Source organism: Triturus cristatus, chromosome 4_2 (assembly GCF_964204655.1).
Source record: "Triturus cristatus chromosome 4_2, aTriCri1.1, whole genome shotgun sequence".
Lineage (NCBI taxonomy): Eukaryota > Metazoa > Chordata > Amphibia > Caudata > Salamandridae > Triturus > Triturus cristatus.
In genome coordinates this window covers 819,844,591-819,857,304 of record NC_140586.1, presented here as the reverse complement: position 1 = coordinate 819,857,304, position 12,714 = coordinate 819,844,591, and the positions used below count along the sequence as shown (strand labels likewise).

At 44.2% G+C, this 12,714-nt stretch overlaps 1 protein-coding gene across 5 annotated transcripts in view; it reads left to right on the top strand.

The window, feature by feature from the left end:
* The window catches only part of SLC6A9 (solute carrier family 6 member 9), a 563,820-nt gene that overhangs the window by 400,084 nt on the left and 151,022 nt on the right, over positions 1–12,714 (top strand). For all 5 annotated transcript variants that reach the window (XM_085602775.1, XM_085602774.1, XM_085602773.1 and 2 more), the window contains one exon: positions 5,171–5,327. In XM_085602775.1, coding sequence (XP_085458901.1) covers positions 5,171–5,327 — 157 coding nt within the window. The remainder of the gene's footprint in view (positions 1–5,170; positions 5,328–12,714) is intronic.

Below are 12,714 nucleotides of genomic sequence, written 5' to 3'. Positions count from 1 at the left end.
TGGAATTCCCACCAGTATGGCCCAATTTTCACGTGAGCATCTGTGACTTGGGAAGGATTCTTTGCATTCAGGGGGTATCTGCAAGCCTCACAAATTAATTTGTGGGTATTTTCCAAACCTTTTTAGTTTGCCATCTTGTAAACATGTGTTCTAAATCTATTTTCAGGATGGGAAATGGAATGGAAGGTCTCCATATTTCATAGGGTTGGGGGAAAAGGGGTTGCTCCCTGGAAAAATCTATTTCCCACCTGGAGAAACAAAAAAAAGTTCAAACCACTTTTGCACTTCGCAAGCTTGCAGTCGCTACAGCTGTAGTTTTTGACTGGAGTGCATCTGACAGTGGACCACTCCTTGTGGCACCCCACTTCACTTTGAATGGTCTCTGTTTTCTAACACTCTCCTATTAAACCTCGGTTAGATTTGTGCCACATGGCTTTACCTTTGTCAAAGCCTACTGACCTGTATCCCAGAGCCATCAGCCTAGGGATAACTGGCCCATCCTTGTTAGCTTCTCCCTGCTTTCACGTCTTCAGCAGGGCCAGACTGGTCATTATCTCTTTGGGCATTTCCCCTGAGAGCAGCTGCCACAGGAGGTCTGTTTTTGATGGTCCAGGGCCATTACTGGCACCTCTATCCCCCTGTGTTTATGGAACCAGCCCTGGAGGGTCACAAACAGATAGAGGAGGGAAAGCGGGAGCAAGGATGCTGAGAGGAGAGAGAGAGCTAGGCAGAGACACAGACAATGAACGCATATAAAGAGAGAGAGGGGAGAAAGGAAAAGGGCCTGAACTGAACATTTTTGTAAGGGTTGCTTTGGTTCCCAATCCGCTCCTGTTCTTCTGGAGTGGGTGCTTTATTCTAGGCCATAAGAAAAATCCTGTTCTCCACATGCAGCCAGGTTGAAGTTAGCTGTAAGGTATGCTGAGACCTGTGTAAGCTCCATTATAATGTAGATTTTCATCAGCCCTGGTGGTCAGAAAATCTGGATCTTATTAAATACACAGAGGCTAATAGTATTGCAGCCTGCTTTAATGCCACCACACACAGCAGCTCCTTTAAGAACAAGAACACAGAGCATATATCCTATGGGTCTATTGTCGCATCACTCCCAGGTCTCCTATATAGCATTAGAGCCCTTTGCCAAGGTCTATACCAGTCGCTAACGGCCCTCTCCCAGAGTCATGGGCCAGAGGTGCAGGCCTTTAACAATGGGAATAGCCCAATGCAGAAGGGGTATCCTATTATTAAAAAGTCCTCCTTTGGATGGCAGAATATTCTAATTTAAACAGAGTGAAACACAAAGATAGTTATTGAGTCCTCCCTCTGCTGCTCAGTGGTCCTTCATGGAGCTCCCACCATGCCAATCTTCTGATTCCAATGTGATCAGATGCGACCTGTCAACCGGTCATTAGATCATCACAGCGCTTGTCTGAAAAGGAAATGGAGTGGAGGCAACATTTTAAAGATAATCAATGTAAATAAAGATAAGCCACAATTTCATTCTGTAACGTTATTGATGGACAAGCATTTGAGCGGATTAATTCATGGGTTCGGAGGAAAACGCTTTAAAACCTGTTTCTCTGCTTTACCGATAAGCGAAACCCTTGCTCTCTTCTTTAGTGTGAGCAAGAATCCATTGGTTTAAAAAAGACAAACGTTGTCGATTTTCTTACCTCAATTTAATTTTTCACCAATTATAGGTAGAACAAGTACGTCAACTAAATAAACTACAGTAAGCATCTATAATTATTTATTTATGAGTTCTTTTCATATAGCGCAAACCAGACCCAGCTGAGTATCTGATCACTTTACAATAATTAGACAAAGTGCAAGAATACGCAGAACTATAATAAGGCATCGTCAGTTCGAGTGAGGGGAACAGTGAAGCTCTAGAAAGCTTCTGAAGATGCCTCGGTGAGATGATCACTGCACCGCATGGTATTCTTAGATCAGTAATTTCTAATTATGTTGAATATAACAAAATATATTAATATGCCCCATCAATATCATTTCTAAGCTGCCAACCTATTTTTATACAATGCAAGGTTGGTACATATGAAAAGAGGGAACTGGAAGTGGTAGAGAAGCTCTTCGCTTAACTTGAACTATTTCCATATTCTGACTGGAGGTTCATCGTTTACATCATCTGTTTCTTTAAAGTAGGATGATAGGAGGCAGCCGTTCATCTCATCTGCGAGGGGGCGGGCAGGGAAAAAGGCAGACATTTCCATTATGGCATTATTGGATTTGCACTCAAGCCATTTGGAATAGGGATACGATTCAATGAAAAGTTTAGTTGAATGCGAGAAGTTAAGTTGATTTTTAAACAATTAAATTGAGTCATAGGAATATTTCTAGGAGTTTTGATCTTTTAGAAACGTATGCGAAATTAGTGAGTTATACAGTTCTTTATTTCATATTACTTGAAACCTAATTTTATTAAATGGGATCTTGATGAGTTAAGAAGAGTTGAAATATTAAGGTGTACATTTCAAACCAGATTACAGAGAAATAAACCTGCTCATCTCAGCTCAGACTAGTAACCGTGTGGGTCAGGAGACACAGGTATGTGAAATTGTTCTTTCGGTAAAGAATAACATCGTAAAAAAAAAAAGATCAATCCGTTAATTATTATGTGTGTTGCCCTGCCTCCCTTAGAACCTCTGCAACAGACCTGATATGGTGCAAACAATATATTTTTGCCCTGTCCCGCCATAAGAGCCGTAGAGGTTCTGACCTGATAAAGTCCTGAAAAGCTCGCTTTGTACTGGGAGAACGCGCATAGTGCATGGGAGCATTTGTTATGGTTTTTCTAAAATGTAGCCCCTGCTTCAGGAGGGTCCATCTGACGAACTAACATAGGCGCCGAGAGATCTGCCATGGCGGTTTTACATCGCAGATACCGATAAAGAAGTTCTTGCACGGACAAGGGAACCACCCTAGCAGAAAATGTCGACTAAACCAGGGGAGAAGAGCTGGAGGCCCGCTGAACCTCTCTTCTGTAATGGAAGTCTCGTTTGTCTAAGATGATTTCTCATCATGGTGTGTCCGCTGTCTTGTTTTGCTTGTGTTACATTGTATTCAATCAATTCATAAGATCATAGCTACATTGCATGAACAGAAATGTTCAATCTGATGCATTGTAAAACATTTTTTATTTTAGCTCACCATTGTTCAACTATTTTAAGATACGTGATATCAGAAATGTATTGTAATAAAGGATTTCTGCTTTCCAGGTGGTAAACCTTATGTTGTATTTTAGATATAATTTAAAACTATAATACTTAATAAAGTGTCCACTATCTGGGTGCATTCATTTGATTGTAACAGACCTAGAGTCCTCTTCCTCTCCATTCATTCATTTGTAATGGCCTTCTCTCTGAGTCTGTTTAGTTGATAATGCTGAACAGTATTGGCTCAACAATTTCCTTTTCTGATTCCACATTTGCTTCTGCCCGCCAACTGTGCCTTCATGCTGCACAGATGTAGGGTGTAGTTATCCTTCGGCACTGGAGTCCAGGTGTGTCAGGAATCCAGTGCACCCTGATTATACCTTTCTTTTAGTTAACTATTGGGGGAAGGGGGTGTTTGTCCTTAGACACCCTTGCTTCTCCACTGCACAGATTTAGCTATCTTCCCCTGTGCTTTGCTGTCATGGATGACTTGCTTTGTTTCTGTATGATTTGATAAATACACTTTTCAGACCACCTGCTAATCTTTTGTTGTGGTTCATTGTCCCTCTAAAAACTTACTACTTTGCTCTATCAATTTCTCTCTTCGGTGCCATATAGTTTGAAGCATCTGTGAACGATGTTTCTTTGTGTGACACAAACATTTTTAGGAGATTAATATTCACTCACTAGGATCTTTCTTAAGACAGCCCCCCATCTTTACCCAGATCTCTGTACTGGGGTGAATGTATGACATTGTTCTGCATTCTGTCCATCAACTGTTGTTTTTGCATTTGTCACCCCGAGTGGGACGGGTATGCTCAGACATGAGTCCCGTGCTCTCCATGCCACTGGAATCAAGCTATCCTGGCTGAAGAGGGGTGAAACCCCGAAACCGGTACTAGGATGCTTGGTTCCAGTTCAGGGAGGACCTGGCTTGGCAGTTCGGGCTGGACTGGTCCCATGAGGCACTGGGTCAAGACTGATTTGCATATGGCTGGGTTCAAACTGGAATGGCATGGTGAGCAAAAAAAACGATGGATTTCGGCCCAGATCTCTGTACTTGGGTGAATGTATGACATTGTTCTGCATTCTGTCCATCAACTGTTGTTTTTGCCCCCATCTTTACCAAGGCATTTCTCCTGGATTCTAAGACCTGTGCCATAGTGTTTGTTGACTTGGCTGCCATCTGTAGGTTGAAATTTACAGATCGGAGGTATCACGATACCTAGGTACCCCCCTCCCTTAACATCTTAGACAAAGCCCACCAACATGGCTTTGGTAATATACCAATCAATCTGCTTTCTTAATGAATAATTACTGAAATCAATATATGGAAAAGTCATTATCTATCGGACGCAAATAAAATGGTTTTCCTATTGTTGGGATAGTAGAATTATAGAGATTTTAACAGGTGGGGTAGTTTGGTCAGATATGGCTTTAGGAAGGGAAGAGGAGTGGTTGAAGTAAACGGTATTAAAAATGTGGTAAATGTAGACATTTGGGAAGTTCAAAAAAATAGCACATGGCATCAGAGAAAGTGTGAAAAAGGACATTCGAGAGAGAATGAGAAAAGAAAAGATTGGATACAAGAAGATTTTTATGAAGAATTATATTTAGAGGGTTGCTTCTATTGTTAAAGGTTATCTAGGAAGCACGAAGAGGGACGTTATGGTAGATTACTACATCCTCTGATACGCACATGCCGTATGAGCGACAGAATGTGAGTTGATATTAATACTTAGGAGCGATGCAAAGAAGGGTGGTAAATTCACAGATGGGCTCCCAAATTTCGGAGATAGGACGCTATCTAAATTCAGAAAAAGCTGAGCATCCTTTAAAGGTGGCAAGTGTGGAACATAAGAGACCCAAGGGTTTAGAGGGGCAGATTGGCCCAGGAGGACCTTATCTGATATCAGTTTCTATGCTGAAGAGTATTGCAGAGGGTACAGAACTGTCAATAATTAATTTTGGATCTTTTGGTTTTGTGTTTGTCCTAGAATGGTGCTGTTCCTGGAGAGCCGGTGAAGAGGGACGAGAACGTGAAACGAGGAAACTGGGGCAACCAGATTGAGTTTGTGTTAACCAGCGTCGGCTATGCTGTGGGACTGGGCAATGTCTGGCGCTTCCCATACCTTTGCTACAGGAATGGCGGAGGTAAGTCCTACTTTGAGCAATTGTGCAGCTATTCTGAGGCAAAAGAAGATTGGCTGGGTATTAAATTCTACCACTCTAAGTGGATTAGTCATGTACACAAGTACAACAAGAATGCAAAAATGATGCACTGAACATAAATAAAAATTGCATTTAAGGCAATTCATCTTAGTAGCCAAATGGTATGATGAGCATAGCAGAACATGCAAACATATTATGCAGGGTTGTACAGAATAGATTTAGGATAGCATTGGCATAATTTCATAAATTGGTGCACGAGCAAACCAGTATATGTAATTTTTAGCATGTATGAGCAGGGTTCAGTTAGAATTGCATTCCAGCCGAACATAATGGCATGTACAATTTTGGAGGATTGCTGCTGAAATACACAGATGTTGTAGAATTTCCCAATTATTACTAAATCGGTTAAAAAAATGGGTGTACACACTGGTGCTCCTGCAGGTGCCAAGCACTTCTGACAGCTAAAATGTTTTTCTGCACAAAACATACATGTACTCTGAAGAAAACAGGTAAGATGTATCATTAAATAATACTTTGAAGATTCTTGTCCAGAGTTAATAGCTTCAAAAGGGTCTTATTTCAATGTTAATGAGAACATCTAGGGAGAGAGCACATGAATCCAGGGACTTCAAAAATGTGTCCACAGATTATAGGGTCTCTACAAGGGATATAATTATATACAATGTAAAGGTAAACATTTACATAGTCCTTGATTATCCTGAAAGTGTGGCATGGGTCTGGCCCTCAGATATCAACTCTGAGCACCCGTGGCGTACACCATGGAAGAGCTAGAATTTCACAACTGGAAAAGAAATATGCCGATTTCTAGGGTTTTGCTGTGTGGTACTAGGGCACAACCACACAATAAATGCACACACAGATCCTGAGCTCCTGGGAGCCACTTACGGTTAGATCTCAAGCAATTGAGTGGACGGGACTGTGTGGTCATCCCTTAGAGGAGTAGGGCATCCTCGCCCACTGACGACTCAACAATGAAAGATAACATAGACTTCACTGTGGTACTGACATCTGGTTGGTCAAGCCGATCTACCTGCTAAACTTGTAATTCCCCTGATGCCTCTACAGAATGTTTGCATCCCCACTGATGATGCTGCCAACCTTTGCAAAAGAAAATACATATTGCAAAGAAAAATATCTTGCTTCAAATCCATGTTTTGTCAGTTGTATCTATATTGTTACACATAAGAGTATCAGGGGGTACTGTTAAATAGGCAATGTCGAGAGGCAGAAAATGTTTTTTGAGTGTACTGACATTCTCGGTTACATGTGAAGATGATTAAATACCTAGGAGATCCCCGAATGAATGAGTGAGTGATTGAGTGAGAACAAAAAGAAGAAGAACCAGATTTTCGATTGGTTACTCAATATAGATGTAAATTTCCCCATTTGTCCTTGCTATGAACCACTTATTTTATTGACTCACATGTGGAAGGATAAGATCAAATATGTGAAGGGTATGTGATAGTGAATTTATGCACACTGTATGGTACGGAAGCCTGGTGGATCTATTTTCAGTAATATTTCTTTTTAGATGTGGTCCATGGAAAGCGAAATATTACGGGCCGGGTACAAATGATACAGCTCAAGCATTTTGTCTTACCTTCCATGTTAGAGTTCATGTTTTTTTTTTTTGCACAAAATATTTTATGTTCTTTTTATGACCTAGTCAACAGCGATCTCAAACTTCAAAGCTTTCTGCAGAAAGTGTGATTCACATTTGCTCCGAGTTCTTAAATTTATGTTTCAAAACCTTAGTCAAATATCAGCTCACTAGTTGTATCCAGTACTTCCCTGAATAAATGGACAGACTGGTCACTCTTGTTACTCCAATATCTGAACCTCAGATTCTTCTTGGAGAAGGGAAAATTTGCCCTCACCATGCCACCTCTGTAATTCTTAGTAGTACCAACAAGTTCAATACTGTTAATTCGTAACTCTTGCACCAACTTCTGTTCAGTCTAGACAATTCTCTGTAGTTGTTTCTGGAGCAAGACATGTCTACATCTTCAAGTAATAGGTAGGCTTTTTAATTGTCTTCTGCCTGTCATCTGGGAAATTTTATTTTTTGTGATATCCACATAAAGGATCTGTCCATAGTTCATCCGAGAATAGAAATTGGTTACAATAAAGGAGCGCTCTTGGCAATTGGGAGCAATAAAAATAGTTTCACGACCATAAGATGACTCCTTAAAGTGGGTGATTAAAATATTGTCACCCGGACCTGCCCAGAAAGCCATGACAATGCTTCTAGAAGGGTTTATGACGGGGCAAAGAAGGGGGGGGATTGACATTCCTTGCCTGAGATGCTCAAATACTTATGGGCTGCTCAGTTAATATTAATTGATTGGATATGTGGGGCACCAAATGACCTTAGGATGAATACATATTTTTGTGCGTGGGTCTATGGTACACTCAGGAATACTTTATAGCAGAAGACCACTGAAAATATGGCCATACCACACATGTACAGTGACTAAAATCTGGCAACAGGTTAATCCTAAAATGAGATGGGAAAGGGTGCTATCTCCAGAAACCCAGTTATGGGATCGCCAAATTCTAGATGAACTGCGAATCCCAGAAACGGGATTCAATTGATATTTCCAGGTTGGGGGATCTCTGGTGATATTCAACGAATTTCAGACAGAATATGATCTCTGACATTCACAATCATTTAGATACCTACAAATGAAACATGCACTGAACAAGCACAACCTACATACACAGAAGATTAAAGAAGAACCCTCACTTGAAATGTAGGGTGCTCTCTGCCCCAGTACAAAGGTACACAATTTCCAAAGTCTATACATCCCTGAAGAATAATATGCAGACTCCACTTATGTTATGTTATGTTATACATTTATTTTTATAGCGCACGGCTACTCCAAAGGAGTGTCCCGGCGCTTTATCGAGGCAGCTCAGTATAAAAAACATAACACCATACAGCGAACAACGGAAAAAAAAGAACAGCAGAAATACTAGAGGTTAAAAAGCCAGGTCTTCAGGCACTTCCTGAAGTGAAGCAGATTAATAGAGGACCGTAGGGCCAAAGGGAGGGTGTTCCACAACTGAGGGGCCCTCAGACTAAAGGAGCGCTCTCCAGAGCGTGCCTTCCTAATTCGAGGAACCACAGCCAAGAACAGAGATTCGGATCGCAAGGATCTGGCAGGGCGGTAGAAGGCGAGCCTGCGTTGGAGGTATTTCGCGCCCATGCCAAAAAGCGCTTTATGCGCCAGCGTCATAACTTTAAACATGATCCGCTTCCGGATGGGCAGCCAATGAAGCGACTGCAACAAACCGGAGGCTCCAACTCGCCTATGGAGGCCAAAAATAGCGCGAGCTGCAGCGTTCTGCACAGCCTGCAGCCGCTGAACAAGATAGTCCGGGAGACCACTGTACAGGACATTAGCATAGTCCAATCTGGAACCAACCAAGGCCTGTACAGTGATCTTTCTGTGCTCTTCCGAGAGCAGAGGCAAAAACCTCCGGAGCATCTTGAGTAGCCCGAAGCAAGTGCCCGTAAGACCACGAACATGTGGCACCAGTGTCAGGCTATTATCCATCTTTACACCCAAATTCTTTGCCACCAGCGAAGCCAGGGCAGGGGGACACATATCCGACGGCCACCAGGCCCGCCAATCAGGGTCGAGGGAGCAGCTAAAAAACAACACCTCCGATTTATCTGAATTGGCCTTAAGGCCATTCGACTGGAACCAGTTAAAGTCCGACTCCAAGCAGCCCCGGATATTCTCCTCATCAAAAGCCTGATCCTTTCCACACACGAAAAGCAGCTGCGTGTCATCGGCGTAAGAAACGATCTGGGCCCCAGAAGACTCCACCAGTGCCGCCAGAGGTGTCATAAAGATGTTAAAGAGAGTCGGGCTCAACACAGATCCCTGCGGAACACCGACTCCCAATGGCGGCATCTCGGCGGAGCTCGGAGAGGCCCAGACCGTTTGTCGGCGGCCCTCCAGGAAAGATGAAAACCAATCCAACACCGTCCCCGTCAGACCGATGTCATAAAGTCTGGCGAGAAGCATCTCGTGGGGGACGGTGTCAAAGGCCGCCGAGAGATCGAGCATGACAAGCATAGCGCGACCTCCAGAGTCCAGCGTCTCCCTAATGATCTCAGACACCTCCAACAGTGCCGTCTCCGTACTTAAATTAGGACGGAAACCGGACTGTGAAGGATGTAGCAGATCACTGGACTCAAGAAAGCTGGAAAGAACACCGTGCACATGCTTCTCCGTGATCTTGGCCAGCGCCAGAAGGAGGGAGATCGGCCTGTAATTGGCCAATACCTCCGAGTCCAGCCCAGGCTTCTTGAGGAGGGGGATCACCATCGCCCTTTTCCAGGGCGATGGAACCTGCCCCTCCCTCAGAGACAAATTCACAAGTGGGTTGACCACAGGGTTGACCACAGTCGCCATCTTAGCCAAAAATTTGGCCGGGCAAGGATCTAATGGCGAACCCGACTTAAGATTGGCCAGAAGCGCCAAGGAAGCATCGGTGGAAATAGGTGGAAACTCTGCGAGGACCACAGCCTGTGAAGGCCGCCACACCGGTCCCACCATCACGCTCGCATGCACCACGGCTGAGCCCACTGCGAAAGAGTCCTGAATGGACTTAATCTTATCCGTGAAAAATCTGGCCAGGTTACAGACCCACAACTCAGATGGAACCCCTTGAGGCAGGTTGGATCTGGGGGCCATAAACTCCCTAACTACCGCAAAGATCTCCTTGCATGAGTTTGAGGCGGCCTCAATCCTCCTGGCCAAGAAAACCTTTTTTTCACGGAGAATATCACAGTGGTAGGCTTTAACCCTTGACCTGTAGGCCGCTCTGGCCTCCAGATCATAATGGAGGCGCCACGCCCTTTCTGCCACCTTGCATTGGCGACGAGTGGCCAGCAGTGCCTCAGTGAACCAGGGGGCCGAGACCCTCTTTATCATATTTCTCGGGCCATAACTGGGGCAAGATCATCCAACCTCTCCGTCAACCACCCCTGTAGGGACTCAACGTCCTGCTCCAAGTTGCCTGATATAGGGCACGGATGGTCCTCGGCCGCCTGACTTAACGTCTCAGGTGTAACTCTATGCAGAGCCCTCCGCACCGTACCATGCTGTCTCGGCCCACTACAAGGGGGTTTCTTGCTGGCTAATATCGAGAATCTGGCCAGCCTATGGTCAGTCCAAAGCACCGGAAGGAGCTCGATATCAAAGAGAGGGATTGAAGAGAAGACCTGGTCCAAGGTGTGTCCTTTATCATGAGTAGGACCTGTGAGAAAAGGGGCAAGGCCCAGAGAAGCCGTGATATCCTGCAGTTTATTGGCATCCGAATCACCGGCAACATCCATATGGACGTTAAAGTCTCCTGCCAGAAGAGAGTGCTGCGCACTCAAGACCAGCTCAGCAGTGGCGACCTGGAGATCGTCGAAAAAGGATCCAACTGGGCCAGGGGATCTATACACCAACAGCCCTTTCAGGGCTTGCTGCGGGGACAGTCTGATGGTAAAAGCAAGGGATGCAGATCCTGCAATGGCGTTAAGAGGAAGAATAGAGCAGGAAACTGCTTCGTTCACTACCACCGCTATCCCCCCCACCCCTGCCTTTGGCTCTATCTTGCCGGAAGATGTTATAATCCGGGGGAATCGCTGCCATGATGTCTGGATTAGACAGCTCCCCCAACCAGGTTTCGGTCAGCAGCAGGCAGAGTGGCTTTTCTTTCACAAGGAGATCAAAGATCTCCAGAGCATGCTTGCCTACCGATCTAGTATTGAGCAATAGGAAAAGATGTCTCACTCGATCCTCATCTCTCCCTTGTGAGGAAACGGGGGCATAATTAGGCACCCAACCACACCCCGGGCAAAGCCGCTTACCCCTTTAACGTCCCGGGAACACGGCTCGGCATGTACAGGAACATTTCCGCAATGTGAAAAGTTCCCTGGCAGAATAACAAATCATCTTGCCTAAGAACAAAATACCACCAGAGCCTACCGCCGCTCTGCCGCCTCCGAGACGCTGACGGACGCAGACGGGCAGGACTCTGGCAAGACTCAGGCAAAGCGAAGGCCGACTAATATGGGAACAAGATATTGGGACACGAGAAGAGGAAGATTAGATTGAGGCCAGTACGTACCAGTAGGAAGTTACCATATGGGAGATTTTAGAATAGTCCATCTTAAAATCCTCCATCAAATATACTGCGTTTGGTATAACACGAGGTGACAAGTGCCTCGAGGGTAGTAAATGTAAATGTCCAGTATTTGTAAAGCTCAAACCACTACCCGAAGGTGTCAAGGCGCTAGGGGCTAGGGTAGTCAACATGTTGTGGGAATATTCCTACATACATGACGCGAATGCCTCCAAATGTGGCTTTTCTGGGAAGGGGTGAAATGCAGATACAAAATAGTATAGCTATGGAGGTCAATATGCTGGTAGAAATGGCATTATTGGAAATTGGCGAGATGCCTCTGTACTATGATGCTACCCTGTAATTTTTGCATTTTGACTATGATAGTGGCCAGGGGACACATTGCAAGACACTGGAAGTGACACTTGGAATCGGGGTTCTGGTCATACATATGGATTGGTGCATGAGTAACAAGAGATGGGTGCATGAAGATGCCCCAGAAAGTTTGAAAAGATGCGGTGCCCTTAAAAGGAAACTAGAATTTTGCAGTAATGAGAGAAGATGAATAGGGAAAAGAGGATGGACATCCAAGACAGAGATTGCATACAAGGAAGCCTTGAACTTTGGATGACTGTGTATTGGACAAGATAGATTTTCAGTGATTAAGAAAGGTTCTTTTGGCATAAGCTAAGAGAACTAACAGATATTGTGTTTCATCAAAGGAATAAAAGATGTTTTTTCGGTATGTACTATTAAAATCATAAAATGCGTTTAAAAAACCATGTGTTTCACTTTGCTGTCTTGCAAACCCAGGACTATCGGTGGAAGATACCTATGTTTCCTTCCAGTGATGACGCTGAATAAAGTTCCTCCTGATTTGTATGGCATAACAAGTTTGTTTTTTTCAAAAGCTTTAGACTCACTTATTCTAATCTCTTCCGTCTCCCACCCTTGTAAGTCTCCACTTTATACCGGTGCCTGAATACAACTCCTGTTGTATCGCGCGCTATTCAAATGTAGTATCCTACCCTATTATCTTCCCCTCCCCTCCCACTTCAGTGGTTCCAGAAAGGCATGGAAGAACAGCCAGACTATACACCTCTTGTGAAGAATATGATTGGCGAGGATGAGATGATGCTGAGTGGTGGAGAATTGAATTTTGTGGTGTGGAAGTGAAAGCTGTGTGCCGCCGGCTACTGAATGTTGTAATTGATGGGGA